Source organism: Bos indicus, chromosome 9, assembly GCF_029378745.1.
Source record: "Bos indicus isolate NIAB-ARS_2022 breed Sahiwal x Tharparkar chromosome 9, NIAB-ARS_B.indTharparkar_mat_pri_1.0, whole genome shotgun sequence".
NCBI lineage: Eukaryota > Metazoa > Chordata > Mammalia > Artiodactyla > Bovidae > Bos > Bos indicus.
Genome location: NC_091768.1, coordinates 87,754,905 through 87,782,295, shown reverse-complemented (window position 1 = coordinate 87,782,295; position 27,391 = coordinate 87,754,905). Strand labels below are relative to the sequence as shown.

The 27,391-nt window shown below is 45.9% G+C and overlaps 1 protein-coding gene and 1 long non-coding RNA gene across 2 annotated transcripts in view; one reads left to right on the top strand and one right to left on the bottom strand.

The window, feature by feature from the left end:
• PPP1R14C (protein phosphatase 1 regulatory inhibitor subunit 14C) overlaps positions 1–12,790 on the bottom strand; it is a 91,583-nt gene extending 78,793 nt beyond the window's left edge. The window contains exon 1 of the mRNA XM_019967590.2: positions 11,914–12,790. Coding sequence (XP_019823149.2) covers positions 11,914–12,228 — 315 coding nt within the window. The 5' untranslated portion in view covers positions 12,229–12,790. The remainder of the gene's footprint in view (positions 1–11,913) is intronic.
• Positions 11,130–26,368, top strand: LOC139184971 (uncharacterized). The gene is made up of 3 exons (XR_011568531.1): positions 11,130–11,349; positions 13,005–13,089; positions 25,947–26,368. It is a non-coding gene; the product is annotated as an uncharacterized lncRNA (long non-coding RNA).
• Positions 26,369–27,391: the final 1,023 nt, after the last annotated feature.

Here is a 27,391-nt window from a genome sequence, read left to right as displayed (position 1 = left end):
CAGGTCATTCCCGCAACATCATATTAGAAACATATTTTGAGTCATAGATTTCATAGACTGCAACAAGGTCCCACAGTCCATAAATGATAGAGCCTGCCCTGTTTATTCATTCCTGAAGTTCAGTTATTAAATGATGACTTTCTCTTACTTACGACTTTACTTCCTATTAAAATGAAAGATAACATGTTTTTAATCATTTACATTGTAATGTCAATGAATTTAAGATAATCTTCCTGACAACAGGCTTACAGTAAAGGAAGAAGGACACAACCACTAGGCAGTAAATTTGTTGCTGTTGTTCAGTTGTTAAGTCGTGTCTGACTCTGTGATCCCATGAACTGCATCACGTCAGGCTTCCCTGTCTTTCACTGTCTCCCAGAGTTTGCTCTCATGTCCATTAAGGCAGTGATGCCATCCAACCATCTCATCCTCTGTTGTCCCCTTCTCCTCCTGCCCTCAATCTTTCCCATCATCAGGGTCTTTTCCAATGAGTCGGCTCTTTGTATCAGGTGGTCAAAGTATTGGAGCTTTAGCTTCAGCATCAGTCCTTCCAATGAGTATTCAGGATTGACTGGTTGGATCTTCTTTCAGTCCAAGGGACTCTCGAGAGTCTTCTCCAACCCCTCAGTTCAAAAGCATCAATTCTTCAGGCCTCAGCCTTCTTTATGGTCCAGCTCTAACATCTATACATGATTACTGGAAAAACCATAGCTTTGACTAGACAGACCTTTGTCAGCAAAGTAGTGTCTCTGCTTTTTAATATGCTGTCTAGGTTTGTCATAGCTTTCCTTCCAAAGGGCAAGTGGCTTTTAATTTCATGGCTGCAGTCACCATGTGCAGTGATTTTGGAGCCCAAGAAAATAGTCTGCCACTGTTTACATTGTTTCCCCATCTATTTGCCATGAAGTGATGGGACCTGGTGCCATGATCTTGGCTTTTTAAATGTTGTGTTTTAAGCCAGCTTTTTCACTCTCCTCTTTTACCTTCATCAAGAAGCTCTTTAGTTTCTCTTCACTTTCTGCCATAAGGGTGGCAGAAAACTGGTTCAAAATTGGGAAAGGAGTATGTCAAGGCTGTATATTGTCACCCTGCTTATTTAACTTATATGCAGAGTACATCATGGGAAATGCCAGGCTGGATGAAGCACAAGCTGGAATCAAGACTGCCAGGAGAAATATCAATAATCTCAGATATGCAGATGACACCACCCTTATGACAGACAGAAGAAGCAAGAACTATAATTCTACAGCCTCCAGAATGAAAACCACAATCACAGAAACTAATCAAAATTATCACATGGATCACAGCCTTGTGTAACAAGGAAGCTATGAGCCATGCTGTGCAGGGCCACCCAAGATGGATGGGTGGAGACTTCTGACAAAATGTGGTCCCCTGGAAAAAGGAATGGGAACCATTTCAGTGTTCTTGCCTCAAGAACCCCATAAGCAGTATGAAAAGACAGTAAAGAAATGTATTGAAAACACGTATTCAACTGCAAACAGGAGACAGTTGTTGCCATCAAAGGACTTCCAATTATGTGGATGCCTCCATTCTCCTCCTATAATGCATAGGGTTCCTTTACCTTCTCTTTCTCTCTTACCTAATTTAAATGGATGATGGCGTCCTATTCCTCTTTCCCCATCTATGCAAATATCTGTTGGAATGAATGAATAAATGAATATTCTTGCCCTCCACAAGTCTTTCCACAGTTTGCCCCAAGGATTCTTTCAAAAAGGAAAAATCCTTCTGTGATCATTTTATCCTCAACCATAAAGTGATGCTTTAGAGACCAAATCACACTCTGGTCTCCTTTTTTCTCAGCTTTTACGCAGTGGAACAGATTTCCAAAATGCCAGTGCTGACTAAGAAAAACCTGGTGAAAATTTATTGGCCTGAACTTTTAAGCAGAGGCAGGAATCCTGGCTTTCATTCCTTGTTCCATCAAGACATGTGTGAGCCTGTCGCTCTGAATGTTATCTGCCGCTGGAAAAGCCCTCACTTCTTCCCAGTACAGCAAGCATCTCCACTCCCAAAGAAGTGAACAATTACTGTGCAAACAAAGTAATATTATTGTACATAATAAAAAATTAAAATTACAGAGAAGAATGGCAGTAATGTGTGATTACTCCCTTTGAAGACTTTTATGACCCGGGCATTAATGCCTTTTTCCATCATGATACTCTTTTAATTCACAGTTTCAAAAAACTGTGTGCTGGGTTGCTCAGTCATGTCCAACTCTTTGTGGCCCCATGGACTGTAGCCTGCCAGGCTCCTCTGCCCAGGGAATTTTCCAGGAAAAAAAAAAACAAAAACCTACATGAATATAATTCATAACCATGAAAAAGAATCAAAATTTCATCAATGATAGAAGAGAAGTTGTTGGTTTTTTTTTTTTTTTCTTTTTTTGGCCATGCTGCATGCTGTATGTGGGATCTGAGTTCTCTGACCAGGGATTGAACCCGAGCCCCCTGCAGTGGAAGCGAGGAGTCTTAATAACTGGACCACCAGGGAAGTCCCAAGAAGAGCAGGTTTTTAATACAGGCAGAGTCATACTACATTAATGCACTTAATTTGGGCTATGTACTTTTGAAATGCACGGCACCAGAAGATGCTGCCAACTGGTCTACAGGGCCAGTTTGTGCATCACTCTCCTGACAGCCAGGTCCTGGACCCCTGAGTGCAGACAGGATGAAGAGGCCACCCAGGCTGCAGGGACCACAAGAGTCCACCCTTACGAAGCTGGCAGCAAGGCCAGGGGACAGGATTACAGAAAGGTGCTGAGACACGGGTAGGCACAAGCCAGCAAAGGCCTGTTGGCCAGCTTGCCAGGGACAGCACCTGTCACAGAGGCTTCCTGGAAGAGAACAGGTAAGAGGTAGACAGGTGAGGAAGAGGAGGAAGAGACAGGTGACCCTGGCAGAGGGAGAAAGCAAGCGGGATGGGGTTCCCACCTCACCTGCACTGGGATCTTGGTTGAAGAAGCAGGGGTGGGGTGGGGACAAGAGATGGGACCAGAGAGGGGACCCCTGAGCTTTATCTTAAGCTGTACCCCAAAGGCTGTGGGGGTGACTAGATCAGGTTGGGATTTTGGAAACACTCTAGCCACATGGATGGGGCTCTGAAACTCCCGTGGGGAGGGAGAGCTGGAGGTGAGGGATCAGAGGAGAAGACCCCATCCCAGGAACTGGAGACAGGGCTTTGCTCCAGCCTCCCTACCTGAGACGATATTGCCTCTGACTGAGACCTGTGGCTCAAGATCTCTGTACTGCAGTCTCTCGACCTCCCTTCCCGAGTTACTGCAAGGACTGAACTCCAGCTCAGCAAGGATCCGGTGTGCAGTAAGAACTTGAGACAAGCAGCTGATGGGAGCAACGGCAGCATGGAGGCCATATGACTTTGGGAGTCACCGTGACCTTGGACTGGGACAAGGAGCAACTTCTCTGACCTCAGTTTCTTCCTCTATAATGCGAAGCAATGAAGATAATACATCCCACCCCATAAAGTTACTGCCAGGATCAGCTGTTGGAGATAAAATGCATACGTCACCTGGCCCTTGACTGAGAGCTATTTGAGTAGCAGAAGTAGTAATACCAGCAGCACTAGTAGAGGGATCATAGTAGTACTAATACTCGTAGTAGCAGGAATTTGAGTGACAAGAGACCAAAGTGTCTCGTGCTATAATACAGGTGAGACATTGTAAGGTGCTGGACTAAAGTGGTGGCAGTGAGAAGCCACGCAGTCAGACTCCAGGGCTCGAAGGAGCAGGCATCAACAAGGTCTCCTGACTGCTGGGTGTGACCCACAGGAAGAGGTCAGAGAAGGGAGCCAGTATGATTTTGGCTGGGACACCTGCCGACAGTGTGCCCACCATCCAGAGGCAACTGAGGAAGAGGGCGGGTTTGCAGAGGATGACAACAAACTCAGCTTCAGAGCAGCTGAAGGTGAGGCTCCCACCAGGCATCTGAATATGTCTGGTACTCCGAAAACAGATCAGGGCTAACAATGGAGATTGAAGAGTTGTCAGTATGTGAACAGTGACTGAAACCACAGGAATATTCATATCACCCAGAAAGAGGATGTAGCAGTGGGAAGAAAAATAGAGAGAATAGAGTAGGGACCCAAAGACAGACCTGGTGTGACATCACTGAAGAGGAAGGCAGAGGAAGAAAATGCAGAGAGGAGGCTGGAAGCGTCACTAGTGATTAGGATGAAACGCAGGAGAGATCTGCTTAGAGCAAAGGGGTTCCCAAGGAAATGCAGAAGGGCACCGAAGGCCTCAGAAGGTCAAGGAAATAGAGACCCAAACAAACCCACTGGATTGAGAAGCAAAGAGATCCTCAGGGAAACTGTGGCAGAAGCTGACATCAGATGGTGATGGATAAACAGTGGTGTCATGGAGGAGAAAGATCTGGAAAAACAGTAAGGGAAGGAGAAGATAGGGCCACCATCAAAGGAAGTACAGGATTGAAAAAGGAAAGCATTTTTGTGGTAGGGGTTGTTGGTAACAAAAAGAAACACTGCAACTTGTGTGTGTGCTGGAGTGAAAAGGGGAGGCTGAAAAAGCAGCCCAGAGAGGAGAGTAGTTAAGAGCCTGCTTGGGAGGGCAGTTGGCCTGGCTTGAACACGGGAGGCTGCGAGGGGCAGTTCAGGTAACAAGAAATGTACCTTGCAAAGCCAGGTGAATGTGTGAAATAGCCAAGTGCAGGAGACAAGAGACAGGAGAGTGGACTACAAAACGCAATCATGCACATGGTGTGCAGACCACATGGAAAATGAAACAGACTCCACTGTGCTCTCCATCTAGAAAGAGGACGGCTGTGAGGTGAGCAAGGGTACCCTAGGAAGCCAGCTTGTTTCAATGGTGGGAGAAAAACAGAAGATACTGGAAGCAAACAGTTGCCAGAGATGAGAAGAGCAGGTAGGTTAGTGTGGTGAGGGACACAGTAGAAGCAAAGGAAAAGAGTGAACAGGACCCTGGAGGAAGAAGTTCAATTTTCAAAAGAATTCTCTCAATCTAAGCTTAAAAATCAATTAGCTGCAGCTATTTGCAGTCTTTAAGTTCCTATTTCAAGCAAATAAGTCAATGAAGGTAGGTGTATATCCAAAAATGTTGAAATCAAACAGTAAAGATGCAAGAGTTTGATATGGATGACTGTTTAACAAAACCCTAGATTAGTATTTTTCCATAGCCAGAAGTATGATAAAGGAGCATCGCTAAATAATCCAGGACTAAAACAACAATGACTTTTCAAAAGTTTTCTGAAGGTCGATTCTTTTTCATTCATTCACATTAGTGCTTCATGTTTGAGCCCTACTAGGGACACAGACGAAGAAAATTAAAATCAACCATGCCTTCAAACTGTTGATGCCAAAGACCCTGAAGATGGGAAAGACTGAAGACAAAGGGAGACAGGGGCAGCAGAGGATGAGGTGGCTAGGTAGCATCACCGACTTAATGGACATGAATTTAGCAAACTCAGAGAGACAGTGGAGGACAGAGGATCCTGGCATGCTGCAGTCCATAGGGTCGCAAAGAGTCGAACACAACTGAGTGACTGAACAACAGCAACTTCTCTCCCCATAAATGAAAATTCACAAGGACTTCCAGAATAAGGAAGGTGCTAGAAAAAACAGGGAAGGGGATGATATTTGCTCATGTTCAAGTTCAAAGACACACCAACACCTCTGACCCCATATCCATCTCCAAACTCTACCACCAACTAGATGTGAAGACTTCATTTTCTTCCTCACTTCTGCCCTCCTGTATCATAGAGAATGACCAACAGTTAATGGCTAGTTATGGTTCCAACTGGGGCTTCCCAGGAGGCTCAGTAGTAAAGAGTCCATCTTCCAATGGAGGAGACGCAGCAGGAAGATCCCCTGGAAGAGGAAATGGCAACTCACCCCAGTATTCTTGCCTGGAAAATCCCATGGACAGAGGAGCCTGGTGAGCTACAGTCCATGGGGTCACAGAGAGTCAGACACAACTGACTGACCGAGCACGCACGCATGCGTGGTTCAAACTACACCAACTAAGTTCCAGCTCCATGGTCTGACCCATTCAGATCTCAAAACGACCCCGCCAAGTGGCCAGGATGATTCCCTTAAACACAGGGGAAAGTGGGGCTCAGAAGTTAATAAGGAAGTTGCCCCATCTCAGCACTACTCAGTGCAGGGACCAATGTAGCTTTCAGGCTCACCTCACTTCAAAGCATTTATTCTTTTACCCACTGCCTCCACGTCAGATTTCCCTAACCATTATTCCAAAGGGAACTTGTTAAGCACAGTTTTCTTTTCAGCCTTTGGCAATTTCGAATTCTTTTATTCATAGAATTTTAAACGTGTTTAATTTATTCCATAATATTTTACAGATTGAGTTTATGGTGTTTTCTTTAAGCAGCTCTTTTTTTTTTTTAGTTGGAGTATAGTTGTGTTATAGTGCTGTGTTAGTTTCTGCTACACAGCAAAGTGAAACCAGTTACATGGATACATATATCCCCTGTCCTTGGATTTCCTTCCCATTTAGGTGATCACAGAGCACTGAGTAGAGTTCCCCGTGCTATACAGTAGGTTCTCATTAGTTGTCTATTTTATACGTTAGGGGCTCCCCTGGTGGCTCAGACAGTAAAGAATCTGCCTGCAACACGGGAGACCCGGGTTTGACCCCTGGGTCAGGAAGATCCCCTGGAGAAGGGAATGGCAACCCACTTCATAGTAGGGTATATTTGTCAATCCCAATCTCCCAATTCATCCCATCCCCTCTTCCTCCTTGGTATCCGTTTTAAGCAGTTTTGTTGAAAATCCAATTCATTCTCAAATAGCTACATAAATAGGGATTCACCACATTATCTGCCTGGCGTGCTGCGATTTCATGGGGTCACAAAGAGTCGGACACGACTGAGAACTGAACTGAACTGAACATTATCCGCAAACCATCTTCTAGACAGCAGTTTCTACCTTCCAGCAAAGCAGGCTAATTTGATGTTGTAGAGTGGGAGTTGAGAACAAAGTAAGGACCTGAACTGAAAAGAAGAGGCCTGATCCAGGAACAAACCCACCGACACCTGTGTCCCTCTACATGCAACATCAGTCAACCCAAAAATTACCACAGCTGCATCCGAGAGCAGGCAACCTACAGGGGTTCACAGAGAGTGTCAGGTACTGTCCCATCTCAGGAAGCAGTGGTTAGGGTACGTCTGGCTTTCTGGACACAGCCGTGCTCTGCTGTGTCCCAGCTGAGGGGCCTCAGGCATCTTCTAGACTTCTCTGAGCCTCAGTTTCCACATCCATTAAATGGGAATATCAGAGGTTGTTACTAGGATTACGAAATGGGACTATCAGAGGTTGTTACTAGGATTACATGAACCATACCTGTTACAGAAAGTACTTAATAAATTTTAGCTTTGTCTGTTAAATATGTTTAAATGTTTCCCTTTCTGGAGTAGTACATTTTTAATGGCAGGTCACAACCCCCAAATGTGTGATGAAATTAATTTAGAGAGTCACAGCCAGAAATTCTGGTAAATTAAATAGAATATTGTATTTAAATATTAATAAAGTCATATTTTGTATTAGGGGCTTCCCAGATGGTGCTAGTGGTAAAGAACCTACCTGCCAATGCAGGAGACTTAAGAGATGTGGGTTCGATTCCTAGGTCAGGTAGATCCCCTGGAAGAGGGCATGGCAACCCAGTCTAGTACTCTTGCTTGGAGAGTCCCATGGACAGAGGAGCCTGGCAGGCTATAGTCCATGGGGCCGCAAAGAGTCAGACACGACTGAAGCAACTTGGCACGCATGCATGCATTTTATATTGACTTGGTAATTTTTCTTTTGCGTACATGGTAACATTAACTGGTCTTTGTGAATCTCTGCATCCATCCATGTGTCAGTGTAGGTATCAGGAAGCAAGGGAATTTCTTTCTAGGGCCACAATCAAAATATTTTTGAGAACCACTGATTTACAGAATGAAGATGGTAGGGAATAAGGGAAGATGAAAAAGTGTAATGTGCCAGAAACCACTTTTTAAAACACAGACATGTTGAGGTTTGACAGAAAACAACAAAATTCTGTAAAGCCTTTATCCTTCAATTAAAAAAAAAATAAATAAGTTTTTAAAAAATGCAGACTGATGCTGGAAAAGAAAAGTCCTTCTGAATGGACAGTCAGGATCACCAGGGGATGCCCCCCGTGTACAAGTCTGTTTATGCCTAGGCTGCTGTGGGGGTTTCAGTAATCCGAGATTAACGACGGGCTTTTATTTCCAAAGTAAATCAAATTGTACTAGAAGTACTGATGTTATCTTGATGCTGGGCAAGATGAGAAAAATTGACATGACTTACCAAGTAAGTCCTCTTGCAATACTTATCAAAGTAGACATTATGCCAGATATCAAATGCTCTTTAAAACCATCAGGGTTTGGGAGAGATATGAAAATGTCTTAAAACAGAAATCCTTACATGTTGATGCAGAGTTAACCTTGCAGTTCCAGGATAATCAAATTCCTAGGTGAAAATGTAACTACCTGTACAAGTAGATGAAATGGAAAACAACTATAAACATAATCATTTTAGAATCTATAAAGACATTTATGTTTATATCCAAAAGGCTGTGCTGTTCAATGATACTATGCTTAGACTGTGTAAGAGGGGTCACAGCCCTGGGCTACTCCTGCCACAGGCATTTTCCTGCAGAGTACCAGGTGGACTTACCCATCCAGGACCGGTAAGTCTCCATCTGGTTTTAGGCTACACTTCAAGTCCCCAGCATCCCCTGATCAAATACGCAGACACTTCCAAGGCATGAACCAGCTCTTTCCAGGTCTGGCTTCCTTGGTTGGAGCCAGAGGCACGGTTAGGGGGTGGCGGAGGGTGTGGACAGACTGGACGTGCAAGTGGACACAATGCCCTTCACCAGGTAGGATGGTATCACAGGTAAACAGCCAAAGGAAGCAGGCCCTGGGCCAGGGAAAGGTTCTTTTGATCAGTTCTGAGCTCTGGGAGATCTGGGAATTCACGGTTCAAACCTCCCTTTCTGGGTCATTATGAAGATAACAGTTGTCAAGGTAAGAGGGTAGAACACATTTTAAAGAGACACTCAATAGCTTGATTCATGACTTTTAAATATTCAGACACATGCTGTGAGGCCTCTGTCTGTTTTCTTACACAGGACACTGCAGAGTTAGAAGCAGGTTTGGTGGTTAGAACACGGACTCAGAGTCCATGCCATCCACCCAGTGCCATCCACCAGCTACGGAGCTTGGGAAAGCCTTTTAATTTTGCTGTGTCTCCCAGTTTCCTCATCTATAAGACGAGAGGATAACAGCACCCTGTTCATATGTGTTGTTGTAAAGACTAATGAATCAGTGCACACAGAGGGCCTAGAAAAACACCTGGGACCTAATACAAGTCCTCCATAAATTCTCTTTGTGTTATTCTCTATACAAAACTGAGTGGCCACTGCAAAGTTCTAGATAAAACCATAGCCGGGAAGTTATTCTGTGTATTTCTTTATCCTCACTCCTTTCTAATTTAAAATATCACACTTTATGGCACTCTAAAAGACCACTATTTCCTATTCTGAAAAGGACAGATCATCTAACTGCTGACCTGACTGATACAAGTTTTTCTGAAATTACTTATGTGTTCATCTAGAAGGCACCCAACCTGGCAGACAGCTCAAGCCTCTGGCCGAGCTGAAGTCTGGCAAGTTGGCTTTCCATGTCAATTTCACACACACACCATTTGAACATTTACTAACCTTCATATTCAGGAGATTCAGAGCTACAAACCAGCTAGGTCCTTCTCAATTTACACACCAGAGGCTGAAATACTTGAAACTATCAGTGAGGAGAGGCTATCAGACCAGAGAGCTGAAGCTAAAAATAGAGCCCTACTAGTGGAGAAAGAGATGGAAGAAGACAGTCCTTTATATGGCTACTTATTAGTCCACAGGCTTTTTATTATTCAGTGAAGGTGTAGCATCAGCATAGTATTTATAAATTGCCAACATGACTTATAGCTCTTCAACCTAACAAGACAGAACAAGCAAATGAATAGAAATGCCTGCCACACTTTAATAACAAGCCGGCAGCATGGAGCACCTTGTGTCATTTTACCACAAAACCTCTCAGATCTTTAGCTGTTCGCTATATGTGGAGGTCTGAAATGTGAGAAGCACAAGGGAAAGATTCAAGGTCATATTTACCCTTTAAAACAGGTACCTAATCTACATGTTTAATACAATGAGCATTCAATCTTCCATTTTTTTTTTACCAGTTACTCAGAAGAATTTTGAAAATACATGATTTACCAACCTTGCTAAGAGGCTGGAACTCTTACCCAAGCTATATGTAATTGGTCTGCCATAAAAGGAGCATTACTAAAGCATGGTTAATTTCAACAGTAGTTTCTCTATTAACCCAAATCTTCTCTAAACCCAAAAGGGAGCATAAAGACTACTATGAAATAAATGAAAACTAATTGGATTCTACAGAGGCAAGACCGAGTCTTCCATCCACCCCCACAGTAATCCTGTCGAAATAAAATATATTGTTTCTTTAAAGAGTTTTGCCAACTTTCTATTTAAAAAACACCATAAACACTTTGGATTTGGGCCAGTTTTTATTTATGCAATTAAAATGCTTTTATAAGAGCTGGGCTGGAGGAACAATATATTTTTACAAGCCCATTAGTCATATAGTCAAGCCTCATTATATCATAATCATTCATCAGGAGTTCGTAATGAGAACGCTGTTTCCTCGCTCGATGAGAATATTAAGGAAAATAGGTATTCACAATAGGCCATAAAATGTGTGAAATCCAAACCAGAGGAAAAGCCAGTGGGTTCATCTGGCTTTCATTTTTGTTGAAGAGGGTAACAGCCGGATGAACGCAAACCCAGCTTTAACTCAGAAGCCATATCCTTAATTATTAACCCTCTTCATCCTTCCACCCTTTCCAAACTCCACTCCCTTAAGAGAAGTAGAATACTTCATTTATAATTACTGCCATTAAGAAGACTCCTGGGGGAGCATTTTAGCTTAGGTCATTTTTCGGTAAGCACAGTTTTGTTACAGTTTGTTCTTAATATTTCTCCAAAAATACATCAACCATTTCTCCTTACGCGGCAGGCTTGCGTACAGGCTTTGCCCCTGAACTGTGGGAAGTAAATGTAGCGGCGGAGGGGGAGCTGGGGAATTCCCAGCACACCCGCAGGCTCCCTTCCTCCACCCCGCACCCTTCCAGGTTGCCCAAGGCTCTCATTCTGCGCCCATCAACGGGAGTAACTGAAACTGGGTAGGAAGAAAGAAACCTGCTTCAACAAAGCTCAACGCGTGCAGCTTTGGTAAGGTAAGGACAAATCGTGGGGACACGCGTCGGGGCTGGCTGGAACAGGGAAAGCATTCAGCTTATGGTTTTGTGATATTATTTCAAGAACGCAGGGGGCCTCTGGGATCCCCAGAACCTCTCCTCTCGGTGAAGCGGCTTTCAGTCTCTTCCCTGCTCCCTTTCCACAAAACTCGGTGTTGCCAGGATCCTAGCAAGGAGTCCTGTTCTTGGGCGCAGCTGGGTGAGCCCCTCCGAGCCCCACTTTGGGAAGCTGCCCCTGAAGCCGAGGAGAGCCCGGGGTTGGGAGAAAGGCAGTGCGCTGAGCAAGACCCGACCTACCCACAATCATCACGGGGCCCCCAGCTCTCTGGGCACCAGGCAGCTGAATCTAAGCAGGGTAAGCCCTGGCACCTGAGGGCACCCTGGGGAGAGAACGCGCCGCGTCTCGCTCCCAGCCCTCGGTCCCCAGGAACCAGGGCGGCGCGCAGCTGGGAGCCGGAGCCCTGGAGAATTCCTGTGTTAGCACAACCAGGTGCGCGAGCCTGCCCCCCGCCCCGCGACCCTCCCGACCCCGCGCCCAGGTACCTCGCAGCCATACAGCTGTCCCAGCTGCTCCACGATCCACTCCTCCAGCACGAGCCGTTTCCGAAGCTCCTTGCGATCGTATTTTACCGTCACTTTTCCCTGCTGGTGGCGCCGCTGTTGCTGCTGCTGCTGCTGCTGAACGTGCCCGGCGGGAGCCGCGGTGGCCACGGGCGCCGAGTCCTCCCGGGAGGAGCCCGAGCCGCTGCTCGAGCCCGGGCTGCCGCTGGCACCGCCCCGGGGACTCTGGAAGAAAACACGCGCACCGCTGCCCGCGGCCCCGCCGGCCGCCTCGCTGCTGCCCGTCGCCACCGACATGTCCCCGCGCGCGTAGGAGCCGAAGTGCGGCCCGGAGGAGGGCAGGCGGAGCGCCGGGCGCCGCTACCACCTCGGGCCGGGCAGCGGCATGCGAGGGCTTCGCCGGCACCTGCTCCTCGCAGCCGCCAGCTCCGGGGAGGTCTGGAGGAGCGCGGGCGGGGGAGGGTGGGGAGGAGGCAGGGGCGGGGACGCAGCCTTAAAGACGCCGCCGAGGACCCTCTCGGTCCAACCGGGGAGGCGGATCCCTCGCCTGGTAGGCAGCAGCCAGGGGCGTGGGAGCTGCGCGCGGCGGAGCGAATGTGGGCGCGCAGACGACGCGGGCGCCGGGGTGTGGACACCGGGAGGACTGGCGAGGGTCTGCTGCCAGGGATGGTCCTCTGCGCGGATGACCGTGCTCTGTCTTCCGGGACACAAGGATTGCTCTTCTCCCGCCGTCCCGAAGCGCAGGAAACCCACCGTCGCCCCCGGCCTTGGCCAGCGCTACCGGGGGACTGGCGACCGCCGGGGGGGCAGGCGACGCGGGAAGGGACGGAGCCGCAGGTCCCTGGCAAAGGTTTTTCCTCTCCCTCCCGCCTCCTGGGAGAGCGGGGACATGTCTCCTCCCTTCCTGGCCCCACCCCACCGCTCCAAACACCCATCCCTATTCATGCAGCTTTCTCCCTCGGTTTGTGAGAAAATTGACTAGGCGATGTTTGTGCCATGAGGCAATCCCGCGCTTGAAAAATACTCTCCAGACCAGTTTTTCTCCTCTTACACCGTGTCTTGTTTCTTCAAAGGCAGAGCATGAAGGTATCTTTATATCTAAAGGTCGGAAGACTCGCTGTCTCTTGGGCAAGAGACTGGGAACGCAAATCTTTCTCTGTGAGTTCCTGCTGGTTCCCGGTCTTCCATTTCTGGTATTGTAGTATTCCCTGCATGGCCCGCCTTTCCTCTCTCAATACCATTGCCAGACAACCTCCTTTTAGCTAGGAAAATAACGGCAGAGACTACTTTTAAAACTTTACACAGCCAGTTCAGTTCAGTCGCTCAGTCATGTCCGACTCTTTGCGACCCCATGAACCGCAACACACCAGGCCTCCCTGTCCATCACCAGCTCCCGGAGTCCACCCAAACCCATGTCCATTGAGCCGGTGATACCATCCAACCATCTCATCCTCTGTCATCCCCTTCTCCTCCTGCCCTCAATCTTTCCCAGCATCAGTGTCTTTTCAAAAGAGTCAGATCTTCACATCAGGTGGCCAAAGTACTGGAGTTTCAGCTTCAACATCAGTCCTTCCAATGAACACCCAGGACTGATCTCCTTTAGGATGGACTGGTTGGATCTCCTTGCAGTCCAAGGGACTCTCAAGAGTCTTCTCCAACACCACAGTTCAAAAGCATCAATTCTTCTGCGCTCAGCATTCTTTAAGTCCAACTCTCACATCCATGCATGACCACAGGAAAAAACCATAGCCTTGACTAGACGGACCTTTGTTAACAAAGTAATGTCTCTGCTTTTTAATATGCTGTCTAGGTTGGTCAGGAAGGAAACTTATGACCAACCTATACATCCAGGAAAAGTTATAAATGAATGAGTTTCTTATAAGGTTTAGGGCAAGGAGATGGAGCAGAAGTTATAAGCAGAAAACTGCGTGTGTATGTGTATAAAATTATTGGGAGACGTATATTTATGTGGTATTGGTACATAACAATACATTTCTGTTCAGACCATTGAAAAAAATCATAAAGATACTCAAACACAAGTAAGTTGCTTGTACAAAATTCTTTTAAATGCTACTGGGCACTTCTCAAGGTGGCTCAGTGGTAAAGAATCTGGCTGCCAATGCAGGAGACAAAGGAAACTTGGGTTCAATCCCTGGGCTGGGGAGATCCCCTGGAGAAGGAAATGGCAACCCACTCAAGTATTCTTGCCTGAAAAATCTCATGGATAGAGGAGCCTGGTGGACAGTCCATTGGGCCACAAAGAGTTGGACAGCACAGCAGCAAAGGTTACTAGCAACTACCCGAGTTTCTCAGAGATAAAGAATCAAGTCAATTTCCTCTGAACCCTTTCTTCAATGGAGAGGATTCTAGCTAGGCCCTTAGACTCACAGCTATAAAGACTTAAAGACACTGGAAATAAAAGTGGCCAGAGCTTTGTACTGACTCTTCTGGCTTTGCCTCTGGTTCCCTGGTTTCCTCTACCCATGTTTGTGTCTGCTTTATTCTTTCGTTTGGGGTTTTCCAGCCGGAACATGACTGTGAAGGGATTTTCCTAAAGCATTCCATGCCTGATGTTCAACACTGGGACATGTCTGGCCTTGCAGAATGAAAAGAAAGATCTAGTGGGGATTGTGTGGGAAAAAAAGGTGACTGGTATAGGTCTTGATGCATGCATGCTCAGTCGCTTCAGTTCTGTCCAACTCTGTGACCCCATGGACTAGTCTGCCAGGCTCCTCTGTCCATGGGATTATCTGGTCAAGAATATTAGAGTAGGTTGCTATTTCCCCTTCCAGGGGATCTTTCCAACCCAAGGATTGAAACTACATCTCCTGCTTCTCCTGCATTGGCAGGGGGATTCTTTACCACTGTGCCACCTGGAAAGTCCCTAGGTCTTGGACCCTTCTCATAATTAGAAGGGGTTGAGGCTAAAATCCCTGCCCCCTGGAAGAGGCCAACTGTCCTTAAGGTGGTAGGTTTCCTACCCAGCTACTCATGGAGAAGGGAGACAAAGCTACCCTGACTTGCTCCTAGAGACTGTTGAGAATTCTCCCCATGACCTCCACCCCCACCTGCCTTAGGGGGTAGATCATTTTAAACCCTGTGCTCATAACCAAGAGGGCAAGCACATCAACAAAAAGGAGCTTTGTCAGCCAGGCTGAGGAGGCAGAGGAGGGTAGGCAGTGATCAACAAGACTCTCCCCCCAACCCAGAGAGAGACTAAGCTTGTCTCCCGCTAGACATCTGGCACTTATTCAAGTTAGCGAGCACCAGCTTTAACCAACTGGACTAACCAAGAGAGTTTCGTTCAAAACAAAAACAGCTAAAATTGTACTTCATGACGGAGAAACTATATAAAACCTCAGCCTCATTCTGGCACTGGGGCCTGGCTATTCCCATTTATTTTGAAAACTATGCCTGGGATCAGGAGTGTGGCAAAGAGTGGGAAATTCCAACTCCTTATTTTGAGTCTTTGGACAATGAATTCAGTCATTCGAGAATAACTTCAAAGGATTTATAAAAATTCGCTAAGTTCTTTCTGAGAATTTCTTGTGCCAGTTTTTTCTCACTGTATAAGATGCTTTTTCCTTTATGCTTAAAATTCAGCTTTCACTTTCATGACTTCAAAAGTGACAAGTACTAAGAGACATTTAAGAAGAAATTTAGAGTTTTCTCATCCTAACTTGTAGAAAAATAGCCAGGGAGGAGTCAGCCTCCTTCCAGAGGTACACTGACCTTCAGATGCCCAAATGAGTCACCTTGACTTGGAATTATAAGTTGAACTAAACAATAGTCTCCTCTTTCTATAAATCCTATAGCTCTACCCAGAACATAATTTACCTTTTTTTTTTTTAACTTAAGAATATACCATGGACATCTTTTTGTCGTTGTTTTTCCACACTGTGGGCCATGCGGGATCTTAATTCCCTGCCTAGGGATCGAATCTGTATCCCCTGCATTGAGAGCTGGGAGTCTTAACCATTGGACTTCCAGAGAAGTCCCCAGGATATAATTTACATTCAAGGTGAACTGCACAGCCCCATTCCCACCACAAATACACACACACACACACAACTCTCCATGTTTGAATAATCAAAACTCAATGTTCAAATCTTGATGGATCATAGAATTACTATTTTTTGCAGATTTCAAATACTGAAGACAAAGTATTTGGGAGCAAGGGAATCATTTCCAGGCCAGAAACCATTTACACAGATGAATATTTAAATTCATTATCTACAAGACTTATGCATAAATTTGTTCAGGGCAAACCCTTTCTTTTCTAATGTAAATAATTTTTTAATGGCGGTTAATCAAAAACAATTAATCAGTTCAGTTCAGTCTCTCAGTCGTGTCCGACTCTTTGTGACCCCAAAGACCACAGCACGTCAGGCCTCCTTGTTCATCACCAACTCCCTGGGAGCTTACTCAAACTCATGTGCATCAAGTCAGTGAGGCCATCCAACCATCTCATCCTCTGCTGTCCCCTTCTCCTCCTGCCCTCAATCTTTCCCAGCATCAGGGTCTTTTCAAATGAGTCAGTTCTTTGCATCAGGTAGCCAAAGTATTGGAGCTTCAGCTTCAGCATCAGTCCTTCCAATGAACATTCAGGACTGATTTCCTTTAGGAGTGACTGGTTGGGTCTCCTCTCAGCCCAAGGGACTCTCAAGAGTCTTCTCCAAACCACAGTTCAAAAGCACCAACTCTTTGGCGCTCAGCTTTCTTTATAATCCAAATCTCACATCCATACATGACTACTGGAAAAATCCTAGCTAAAGATTGTTAGAAAAGGGTGAAAATCAAGGGTCCCAGGGCTTTCTTCATTCTTGGAGGAAAGAAGGACTGAAATACAAATGTTCATACTTAGACCCAATTTCCTTATTTTTTAAAGGCTAATTGTCGCAATAATTATGCAATACTTGGGAATCGACCTTGAGACTGTGATAATTACAGCCCCTAAAACTACAGACCTCAACAGAGAATCTTATCTTGACTCATACAGGTCTGTGATATGATGCCTGCCCCTGATTTCTCTCAAAGATGCGATAAAGCAAAAAGACAAACAAAAAGTAACTTAATAAGTCTGTTTTTCATTATAAAAGTAGAGAAAATATCATCTGTTCCTTGGGATTCTATCAACTGTTCACAGTATTTTTAGTTTTCAGAATATAATCCATTATTTCATTATTCTTTATGGAGTAAGGGAAGTGATATTGTTAACCTATATAAGTGTAGTTTCCTTTTGGCTACTACTTCATCTCCCCTTCCCCTACTGACTTTTTTTTTCCTTTCCTAATTCTGGGCATTTGATTGTACTACAATTTGAAATCATAATTCCTAAATGAACTTAGCCACTATTTGCATAAATAACCAGAATCAACAACAGTCACTGTCACAGTTCTTTGTCTTAGCAATTAACAGAAATTCTTATGTGACAGTTCAGAGTTGATGAAAACCAGGGGGAGAAACCCATAGCTTCATTGCATCCCTTCTAACAAAGATCAAGTATCCCTGTGGCTTCCTGTAAGCCTCACTTATCAAATATTTTGTCTTTTTCTGTGAGACTAAACTCTTGAGAGAAGCCGATTCTCCCCTCTCCAGCCAATGGCCTCCTGCCCTCCCTCTTTACCTGTCCAGTGTTCTGGAAGAGTTGTCCATTTCCCAGCATCACTGTCTTCGCTCACACTCAGCCCTCTGCAGTGTGACTGCCACTGTTGCCAAGCAAGGTCTCCATGTCGCTCAATTCAGTCTGTGCTTTTTCAGTTCTTCTCTACTTTGAGCTCCTGCCACACTTGACAATCTTGAATCTCTCCTGGCCAACATCCTCCTGCTTTTGCTCCCACCTCTGTCTATTCCATCACCGTGCATCCGTGCATGCTAAGTTGCTTCAGTCATGTCCAACTCTTTGTGACCAGGTTCCTCTGTTCCTGGGACTCTCCTGACAAGAATACTGGAGTGGGTTGCCATGCCCTCCTCCAGGGGATCTTCCAGACCCAGGAATCAAACCCGTGTCTCTTTGTCTCTTATATCACAGGCAGGTTCTTGACCACGGGGCTTCCCTGGTGGCTCAGCTGGTAAAAAGTCCACCTGCCATTCGGGAGACCTGGGTTCAATCCCTGGGTTGCGAAGATCGCCTGGAGAAGGGAAAGGCTACCCACTCCAGTATTCTGGCCTGGAGAACTCCATGGACTGTATAGTCCTTGGGGTCTCAAAGAGTCAGACACGACTGAGCGACTTTCACTTTCACTTTCTTTACCACTCGTGCCCCCGGGGAAGCCCATCACAGTGATTCTGGTGAACTCCTCTTCCTACACCTCCACCTTCAAGGTAAGCGGTTCTCCAGGGTTCTTCCCTCTGCTTCTTTATTCATTCATACGCTCACTCAAGGTGACTTTGTCCCCTAATGAATCTTCTACTTTGACAACCTACCATCCACCTGTCACAGCCTCTCCAGATGAACAATCTCCAGCAGAATCCTGGTCCAAGCTTTAGATCTGCAGGTACATCAGCTTTAGTGCCCATGCACTATGCGAGTATGTGTACTGTTAAAGTACACAGATACAGGGGGCTTCCCTGGTGGTTCGGTGGTAAAGAACCTGGGAAATCCCATGGACAGAGGACCCCAGTGGGCTGCAATCGATGGGGTCACAAACAGTCGGACTTGAGTTAGCAACTAAGTAACAACAACACAAATATATATTGATCGCAATTCATTTGAGAGCAAAACAGTACAGTGAATGTTGTTTTGGTCATGGATGGTTAGCACAGTAAAGGCTACTCTAGCCCAGTTCATTCAAACATTTTTTTACCACAAACCACAATAAGAAATACATTTCTGGCATGACCTAAATATACGTCTACACACATAACTTACCCATATTACATGTAATACACTCTGACACATCCTATTCTATTCTGTTCTATTATTTTTAAAGACTGCTGCTCACAATCTCCTAAACAGATTTCCCAACCTACTAAAGGGTTGCAACCCAGAATTAGAAAAGAGCTGCTGTCAGCCAGAACCATACCTACGAGCATCAATCCTGGCACACTCCAGCATGGTTTATTTCTCCAGTGCTCTCTTTCTGTCACTATTAAATGAAGTGTTCTGGTCAACAATTTTGACCCCAAATGACTGACACAGAACTTGAGTGTGATCCTCCTGGAAGTGCTGCAAAAGAACTAAAAAGGAATGTTCTGAACAAGAGCATGGGCCTTTGCTGAACCTCCACACTCCCTCAGGAAATGGGGGAGTCCCTGGAGGGTAAAGACAGAAGGCCATCAGGGATTGGTAGAGTCTCCAGCCTCAGGGCAACAATAGGGTGCTGGGAAAGATTGAAGGCAAAGGATGAGATGGTTAAAGAGCATCATCCACTCAGTGGACACAAATTTGAGCAAACTCAGGGCGATAGTGAACTGGAGGATAGAACTGGGTGGTGGAGCCTGGTGTGCTTCAGTCCACGTGGGGGACACGACTTAGTGACTGAACAACAACAGCAACAACAACAAACCCAGCACAAAGCCCGTATCCCAAGTGCCTGGATTGAATCTGACCTCTGCCGCTTGTGGAGAAGGCAATGGCAACCCACTCCAGAACTCTTGCCTGGAAAATCCCATGGACAGAGAAGCCTGGCAGGCTACAGTCTATGGGGTCACAAAGAGTCTGAAATGACTGAGCGACTCCATCTCACTTCTGCCGCTTAGGCACTGTGTGACCTTGGCAAGTTACTCAACCTCGCTGTGCCTCCATTTGTCCATCCATAAAAGGATCAGCAGCTCTTGTTTCCCAGGTTGTTCTGAGGGAGAATGGGCACCTGGAGAAAAAGCACCTAGAACAGTGCCTGCTGTTAGGTGTGAAGGGATCCTGAACACCGCAGAGAGAACTCACCATAGTGCCAATAATGTCGCAGAGAAATTACGGCCATAGGCATGTCCTGACTCCAGGGATGTGGACAGAACGGTGGGAAACATCTCCACAGGGAACCTGCTCCAGTCATGACACAGCAGACTCAGCATTCCCATCAAGAAGTTCCAATAAATGGAGGCAAACACACATATCCACTGCTTACTCAGTTGGCGCCTTCACCTACATGCCTTGAAGTCACCTCAAATTAACAAATTCTAAATGACATCACCGACTTCCTAGGACCTACTTCCTTTTCCTAGTTTCCTTCTGCCAGGACTATTTAGCACCACTCACTTCTTTGTTTAATCTAGAAACTTGAGAACCATCTCCCTCATTCTCTTGTCCACCTTGTCCAATCAATAAGCACATCGTTATGGTCCCGTGTTTGTCTGGATCTAAGATCTGCCTCCTCCTCTGGTCTTCACACTCTCCCCTGGATGTTTCCTGTGTTCTACTTTGTCTTCATGACCTGCCTTCCATCTGTTCTCTATACTGCTCCCACAGATTTATGAAAGCAAATGTGATCAAGATCCTATGCTTAAAAAATCCCTCCATATCCCCCATTTCTTTCAGGCTAAAGTATGAACAACCTCACATTGCACACAGGCTTTTCTTGCTCTGGCCCTTGCTTTTTGCTCCAGCATCTGTTCAAACATGCCACATCCCAACACATACACATACATACCTCACTCTGCCCAACATCTCACTGAACGTGGATTCCCAAATACAGAACACTCACCAGCAACTTTTACCTGTGCCTATACACCCCTACTGAGCTCCCCGTGGTGCCAGGCTGACCCCTCACCCCCTCCAGGATCATCTCAGGTCTCACTTCCTGGACTAAGCTCTTCAAGATGTCCTTGGTCTCCGCTCGGTGTTGCTCTCATGTCTGCTCATTGGCCACCATCTGTCACATCACCCATCAAGCCTTTTTGTGATCATGTCTCTGCTCCAAGGTCACCTCCTCAACAGGCCTCCTCTTTGCATCCTCTCACTCCTTGATCACTTTCTTTTCTCCTTCTTATTCGTATGACTTCTTGAAAAGTGCATCTGTACTTGTTAACTGACTCACACTCCCACCGGAAATGTAAATTTCATGAGGGCAGGGACTCACTTTTTCCACTTCCTAAAACAGTAGTTGGGGAAGGAAATGGCAACCCACTCCAGCATTCTTGCCTGGAGAATCCCATGGATGGAGGAGCCTGGCAGGCTACAGTCCATGGAGTCACAAAGAGTCGGATATGACTGAGCGACTTCACTTTCATTTTTCAAAACAGTAGTAGCACTAGGCTTCTCATTGTCAGCAGAAGGTGTCTGTTAAGTCATCTGTCCCTCCCACTAGATTGTAAACTCTGAAAGAGGAGGAGGTGGCTAATTGGAGTTTATATTCTCAGCACCAAGAACAGTGTGCTTACCACATGTTAGGTGCCCCAAAATAGGGAATGAGTGAAACTAATCTCCACTTCTGGCTATATGCTATTTTCCCCCTCCTTGGCTCTCCAATACAAATATACAGAAATACAGGTCTCTCCCATCCCTCCTCAGTATAGGCTCAATCTGGTGGTGGTTGTTCTTTTAAAATCACAGGAAATCACACTTCTCCCCTCTACAGAGATGCTCCAGGGTTTTTACTATGTTTCCATAGTAAACAAAAGAAATAACTGTCTCTCTGTTCTCCCCAGGGCCCACACACCAGCTGGAGCTCTAACCCCCTTTCAGTATTTAGTTTCAGCTTTTCAACACCTTGTTGGTTTGAGGCTGTTATGAGACAGTGGCTGAGGAATCAGGTGTGAAGTCCGATGATGACTCCAGTTCTCCTCTCACCTGACTTTGCCGTGGGCTGAGCAGTTGTTTTTCCATCTGCAAAATGAGAAATGATTCCAAAGGCTACCACCTCAGGCCATCTGTGTGTGGTAAAGGACCAGGTCATCATGGACCAAGGCATGGTTCCACAGTTCAGTTCAGTCGCTCAGTCGTGTCCGACTCTTTGCGACCCCATGAATCGCAGCACGCCAGGCCTCCCTGTCCATCACAAACTCCCGGAGTTCACTCAGACTCACGTCCATTGAGTCAGTGATGTCATCCAGCCATCTCATCCTCTGTCGTCCCCTTCTCCTCCTGCCCCCAATCCCTCCCAGCATCAGAGTCCTTTCCAATGAGTCAACTCTTCGCATGAGGTGGCCAAAGTACTGGAGTTTCAGCTTCAGCATCATTCCTTCCAAAGAACACCCAGGGCTGATCTCCTTCAGAATGGACTGGTTGGATCTCCTTGCAGTCCAAGGGACTCTCAAGAGTCTTCTCCAACACCACACTTCAAAAGCATCAATTCTTTGGCACTCAGCCTTCTTCACAGTCCAACTCTCACATCCATACACGATCACTGGAAAAACCATAGCCTTGACTAGACTGACCTTTGTTGGCAAAGTAATGTCTCTGCTTTTGAATATGCTATCTAGGTTGGTCATAACTTTCCTTCCAAGGAGTAAGCGTCTTTTAATTTCATGGCTGCAGTCACCATCTGCCGTGATTTTGGAGCCCAGAAAAATAAAGTCTGACACTGTTTCCACTGTTTCCCCATCTATTTCCCATGAAGTGATGGGACCGGATGCCATGATCTTCGTTTTCTGAGTGTTGAGCTTTAAGCCAACTTTTTCACTTTCCTCTTTCACCTTCATCAAGAGGCTTTTGAGCTCCTCTTCACTTTCTGCCATAAGGGTGGTGTCATCTGCATATCTGAGTTTATTGACATTTCTTCTGGCAATCTTGATTCCAGCTTGTGCTTCTTCCAGCCCAGCATTTCTCATGATGTACTCTGCATAGAAGTTAAATAAGCAGGGTGACAATATACACGTGCACAGCTAATCTGCAGCCAGTGTCATCTTCGACTCACCAAGCAAGTGTCACAGCGCTCAGACTGCTCCAAACCCTGCTGTCTGACCCCTGTCTGTACCACTGGTCCCCTGGCAACATCGGTTGTCTCTAAAATTTTTCAAACGTCTACTCTCACGTTCTGTGCTTATCTTGCCATGACCCAGAAACAGACCAGACCAACCACTGGCACCAGCTCAGGAACAACCCTCTGAAAATCCCTGTGCCACAGGTCCCATGTTGTCATGATGAGTGACTTACCAACTCTAATAGCTGTAATAATATCAATAGCAATAATAATGGGGCATTGCCCTCCAGCTTGGGAGAATGAGGTTCTGGTCTTCACTTCCTCCTCTGGAAATCTCTGTTAGAACAGGGCTGATTCTAGTGACCCAGAAGCTTCACCTTCTGAGAAGCTTGTGTAGCCTCTGCACTCTGCCCACCATGTGCTATGGAGGATGGCACAAGACTCCTTCCTTTAGAAATCCACATCCCAGGCTTCCCTGCTGGCTCAGTGGTAAAGGATCTGCCTGCTAATCCAGGAGACGTGGGTTCCATCCTTGATCCAGGAAGATCCCACATGCCTCTGGGCAACCAAGCCCGTGTGCCACAGCTACTGAGCCTGTGTTCTAGAGCCCAGGACCCACAACTTCCAAAGCCTTTGTGCCTTAAAGCCTGTGCTCTGCAACAAGAGAAACCACCACAATGAAAGCCCACACACCCCGAAGAAGAGTTGTCCCCACTCACTGCAACTAGAGAAAGCCTGAGCCACAACGAAGGCCCAGCACGGTCAAAAACAAATAAATAAATGTATTCATAAAATTATGTTTTGAAAATAACAAAAGAAAAAAGAAAAAAATCCGCCTCTTATTCCTGTATGTCTCTGAGGACTGTTGGCTTCACTGCGTTGTGTCGTGTTGTACTGTGTGTTGCGTTGCATTACAGTGGGCTCCAGCACAAGGCAAAGGGGCTGGGTATATCTATGCCAAAGCCTTTGACTATGTGCATCACAATCAACTGTGGAAAATTCTGAACGAGATGGGAATACCAGACCACCTGACCTGCCTCTTGAGAAACCTGTATGCAGGTCAGGAAGCAACAGTTAGAACTGGACATGGAAAAACAGACTGGTTCCAAATAGGAAAAGAGTCCATCAAGGCTGTATATTGTCACCCTGCTTATTTAACTTCTATGCAGAGTACATTATGAGAAACCCTGGGCTGGAAGAAGCACAGGCTGGAATCAAGATTGCTGGGAGAAATATCAATAACCTCAGATATGCAGATGACACCACCCTTATGGCAGAAAGTGAAGAGGAGCTCAAAAGCCTCTTGATGAAGGTGAAAGAGGAAAGTGAAAAAGTTGCCTTAAAGCTCAGCATTCAGAAAACTAAGATCATGGCATCTGGCTCCATCACTTTATGGCAAATAGATGGGGAAACAGTGGAAACAGTGGCTGATTTTATTTTTCTGGGCTCCAAAATCACTGCAGATGGTGATTGCAGCCATGAAATTAAAAGATGCTTACTCCTTGGGAGGAAAATTATGACCAAACTAGATAGCATATTAAAAAGCAGAGACATCACTTTGTCAACAAAGGTCCATCTAGTCAAGGCTATGGTGTTTCAAGTAGTCATGTATGGATGTGAGAGTTGGACCATAAATAAAGCTGAGCACCGAAGACTTGATGCTTTTGAACTGTGGTGTTGGAGAACACTCTTGAGAGTCCTTTGGACCACAAGGAGATCAAACTAGTCCATCCTAAAAGAAATCAGCCCTGAATATTCATTGGAAGGACTGATGCTGAAGATGAAACTCCAATCCTTTGGCCACCTGATGCAAAGAACTGACTTATTGGGAAAGACCCTGATGCTGGGAAAGATTGAAGGCAGGAGGAGAAGGGGACAACAGAAGGTGAGATTGCTGCATGGCATCATTGAGTCGATGGACTTGAGTTTGAGCAAGGCCCAGGAATTGGTGATGGACAGGGAAGCCTGGCCTGCTATAGTCCATGGGGTCACAAAGAGTTGGACATGACTAAGTGACTAAGCTGAACTGAACTGAACTGAAGAGGGAAGTGAACCCACAACCAGGTTAGCAGGTCCCAAGCTAGTCTTATCTGAAGCAGGTGTCACAGGTTTATAATAGTTTGAATCTTATAATCCCCAAAGCTCCTCATCACTGATACCCAATGATGTGTCAGATGCTATATTATAAATGCTATCTCATTAAGTACCTGCCCCCAACCCTGCAGATAACCTACCTTCAAGATTGACAGTTCCACTCATTTGAAAGAGAAAGAAACCAAGCTGCTAGAGACCCTGCCTTCCACCCTGAGGCTTTTGATAGAGTCATTTCCTAGGCAGGTTGATAGGGAGTCTAGGGGTCCCCAAAGAGAGAGGGGTCTGGAATTCTCAAGGAGGAAGAAAGGACAAACTTTTTTTCTTTCTCCACATTCCTTAGGATTATATAACAGTAATGTATCTTGCCTGAGGACAGACTCTGGATTAAGGACAGTCTTTGGATTAAACCTTCTGGCTAATTCTGTTATCTTAAAATGTAAATTATGGGAGTAGGTCTGATGAGGTCTTTACAACCTCCAGACATTCTTTGGATTCACTGGAGAGTATATAACTTCATTGTTAACACTAGCAAGCGGGTACTCTTTCTGCCCCCTTCTGATGCCTATGTCAGAAGCTTTCTCTATCTCCTTTATACTTTAATAAAACTTTATTACACAAAAGCTCTGAGCGATCAAGCCTCGTCTCTGGCCCCGGATTGAATTCTTCTCCTCCGGGGGCCAAGAATCCCGGTGTATTCGTGTGATTCAACAACAACCTTTCACTTTTTGGGTAGTGGAACTGTGATCTTATCTTTTACCTTCCAGTTTGGTCATTAGTAAGACCTTACCCAGAAGTCCCAGCCTCCTCAGTTCTGCACAGGCCCTTGAGGGCCAGGCTGTGAGCCTAGGACTGAGCCAGGGAGTTATAGGCATGGAGCATCCCCTTTCCTTCCTTTGGAGCTTGGCTTGGTGGAGCCAGGGTCATTGTGAGAGAGCCTTGGAGCACAAGCAGAGTTCAAGGGACCATAAACCCACTCCTCACAGAGACCTCTAGTCTGGTTCCAGATTTGGAGTAGTCAAGTTTTATTTTTAAGTGAGGAAGGAAGTTTTTCCTTTCCCCTTCTCTACTTCGAGAACTGAGATGCTCTGAAATCAATTGGCAATTATATATGGCATCCACCAGGTGTGCAGTTTCCGGTTCCCTGACACGTGGGATGAAAATCTGATGCTGGTCCACCTCATATCAATGAAGTCAATGTCTCTGGGAGTCAGGCCTGGGCATCAGTGCTGAAAGTTCCCAGGTGAGTCCACTGTGCAGCAAGGGTGGGGGGCCACGGCCCAGGACCACCTGGGGACAAGCTTCATGACTCCCCAGACTCTGCCCTCTGTTCTCAGCCTTATTCTGTTCTTTCTCACTCTTGTTTACTCTCTCTGGCTTTGCTCCACAAAGACCTCAGGAGCAGCAGCCTCAATCCTCCATAAGTGCTTAATCAAATACGTCGATTTCTATAGAAATGACTATTCAGTCACAGTATGAGTTTCACGGTACAGTTTGAAACTGGTGATGTGACTTGGCAATTGTTTTGAAATATAAAAAGAATGGATCTTTATGGACAGACAAAAACATCTCAGTTGTGGAATAATAAAAGGATCAGACATAATTGTAAAGTTACATAAATATGTAAATTGATCATGTCACCAAGAAATCTAATTACCTAACTGGAAAAAATTTTTTATTTTAACCAGAAGAGAATGGTCTGTCAGAACCTTGTGCAGAGAATTATGATGATCCTAGGAAACATAATATGTTGAAAAAAGCAGAGAATGGTATTTCTTTCCAGCTTTTATGTTTAAGATAACAGAAAAATCTATGTTACTATGTTGCCTGCGTTATGTTTGAAAAACAAGCAAAATTATAACATGGTGCCACAACAATGCTACTGCCCAGAAAATGAGGCGAGAAGTGAGTGTGCATAATGTCCTTAGTTTAGACTGCAAGGCAATAAGCTGTAGAATAAGTAATAAGTGGCATTAACCTTCTCTGCCCCAACTGCTCAACCCACGGAGAGAGAGAAATATTAAAAATTCCACAGATGCCCTTTGGCTGTCTGAACCCTTAGAAAGAGGTTCTGTACAGAGAAGCCCAGAAATGCTGCAGAGCGTAATGAGTGAAGATAAGCCTCCAGGTACGACTGTATCTGTCACCACAGATATTGCAGAACTGCGACTGTGACTGTGGCTGACATTTTAGAAAATAAAACTTCTAGTAAATTCGTGATTCTGGTGAACCAAGAAATGTGGAGACTTTTCAGGAAACAGGGTCAGAATCTAACTTACCAACTGTGCTGTATGCCCCATTTTTTTTTTGACCCCACAGTAGGCAGGACCTTAGTTCCCCGACTAGGAATCAAACCTGTGCAGTGGAAGGGCAGAGTCTCAACCACTGGACTGCCAGGGAAGTCCCTATCCCCTCGTTGGTCCTGTACAATCAGTCGGGCTGGGAGAGGAACAAGCCAGACCCCACACAGGGGACGCGGGGTGGGGAGCGGGGCAGTGGAGGAGGGATGGTAAGCAGGGCAGTCGGCAGTTGTGGGTTGATCCAGCTGTGAACCAAGCTGCGAGTAGGTG